At 37.8% G+C, this 1,894-nt stretch overlaps 1 protein-coding gene across 1 annotated transcript in view; it reads left to right on the top strand.

Annotated features, from left to right (window-relative positions):
* Nucleotides 1–1,093: 1,093 nt before the first annotated feature.
* LOC101854119 overlaps nt 1,094–1,894 on the top strand; it is a gene marked incomplete in the record, with an annotated part of 10,741 nt that continues 9,940 nt past the window's right edge. Inside the window, 1 exon segment of the mRNA XM_013088015.2 lies at nt 1,094–1,334. Within this exon segment, the coding sequence (XP_012943469.1) occupies nt 1,239–1,334 (96 nt within the window).

Genomic DNA, 1,894 nt, shown 5'->3' with positions numbered 1-1,894 from the left:
GGGGGGGGGAGAAGGAGTTAGAAAGGTGGTGGGAGTCCCTCATATTTAAAGAGAGAATAGCAGGCGCAGTGCGTATTACGCACTTAAAAAATTGAGAAGGAACATTTGAATCACTCAGATACTCCTATCGCTTCCCATTCTGCCACGTCTGTACCCCCTGTTATTCTTTTCCCTTCTCAATATACAGCTGTCAAAATAAGTTTATATAAAAGCCGAAGACAGATGGAATAATATGTCATGCTTATCAAGTTGTTTTTCTTTTTTTTTATTGTCTGTTAGAGTCAATAAATTATTCAGCATCACTTTCATCACACTGCAGGTCAAAGTAGTAAAGAAATGTAATAATATCACCGGTCACTGTACATTCAACTAAATAAAATTGCAAAATGCACTCTTAAGCTGTTTTTCTCCTGTCAGCTGACTATAATTTGTCAGTGGCAGGTATCCTATATTTCACTAGGCTATTTATCGATGCATGCAGAAAACAATGAATTTGACTCCCGGGTGAGGAAGTTATTTAGTAAAATATCGTCGTCTGTCTGCTGGAATGATGTATCCCACTCCTGTTAAGTTCTTAATTGTGTCGAAGGGGGCGTAAAAATATAGTTTACGATCATCATCATCATTTGTTGCTTGTAAAGTTTTTGACTAAGACCCCCCCACACACACACACACACACACACACACACACACACACACACACACACACACACAAACACACACACGCACACACACATCTCTCACCAATCCCCATCCCCACTCCTAGAAATGTAATTCTTTCGTCCTAATCTAAAAAATAACCTAGTAGAAATCCAAATCGCTTTTGATTGGTCTAAATCCATAGCCTTCTAAAGTTCGTGCCTTCGTGCCCAACTCAAAATACCATTCGTGTTTGGATCTGTGAATATACTCAAAAAGAAATCTATTAAAAGCTATGATTTGTTCTTTGTACCTGCCTGATATTCAGAAGAAATGTACAGTAACAAAATATGTTAATTTGTTGTGTGTAGCCTCCAATAAATTATGGCCCTCTGTTTGCCAGTCCTGCCGAAGAACAATTAACACAGTAAGTTAGTAAGTTATATTATTTAGTCGAAAAAGCCTCGACAGCACAATACAAAGGACAATCACAGGTTTTCCCTTTTCACATACATCACAACAGAAGAAAAATAAAACACGCAATTCATTGCATTAATCACCTCAGTGATGTCTGTGTGTCAGCACAAGAGGGCTATTAAATGCCTCTCTCCTCAATAGTTCACATCACTTTGTTGTTGAAAAAGAGCAAGACCATAACTCTTCCCAGGGTGTCGGAGGTGTTCACAGATAATAAGGTAGGTGCGAACTCATCAACTTCAATAATCGTCAGGTTTTAATCATGTGAGCTGAACTTATTTTTCCGTGTAATTTCGAAATTGAATCTTGCCAAACTTTAGAGTTCATTACTTATGTATTTTGACCAGTCACTAAGAAAGGGATTTGTTTATGAGAACTCGATACTTTTTTTTCCTTGAAAGCTGGCAATGCCATAATTATAATTAATTATATTAACAAGGAAAACCAACAACACTTTTCATTTTCAGAACTTCCTACTCAGGAGCTCACCTTCATAATGTAAAGAATACTCCATGAATTAATTATAAACATGTTTCAAGTTTTTGCGATTAATTTCTCCAGCGCCATATCTGCACGTCAGTGATAATTTATTGCCAGGCTTGTCACACAGAATGAACTTGCCCATTGCTCGCCCAGTCTTTTTCTGAAGACAGCCTTGTCTTACAAACTTGCAGCTTGGTGGGTTTCCGGTTTATTTGATCTTTATACCTTGCCCTTCATTTCTCATGTCTGCCTTTCTCTCTTCAACCCCATCACCCAAACAAACAAACAAACAAAC

Source organism: Aplysia californica, unplaced genomic scaffold, assembly GCF_000002075.1.
Source record: "Aplysia californica isolate F4 #8 unplaced genomic scaffold, AplCal3.0 scaffold00672, whole genome shotgun sequence".
In the NCBI taxonomy this organism is placed as follows: Eukaryota; Metazoa; Mollusca; class Gastropoda; order Aplysiida; family Aplysiidae; genus Aplysia; species Aplysia californica.
This window is presented reverse-complemented; position numbering and strand designations above follow the sequence as displayed.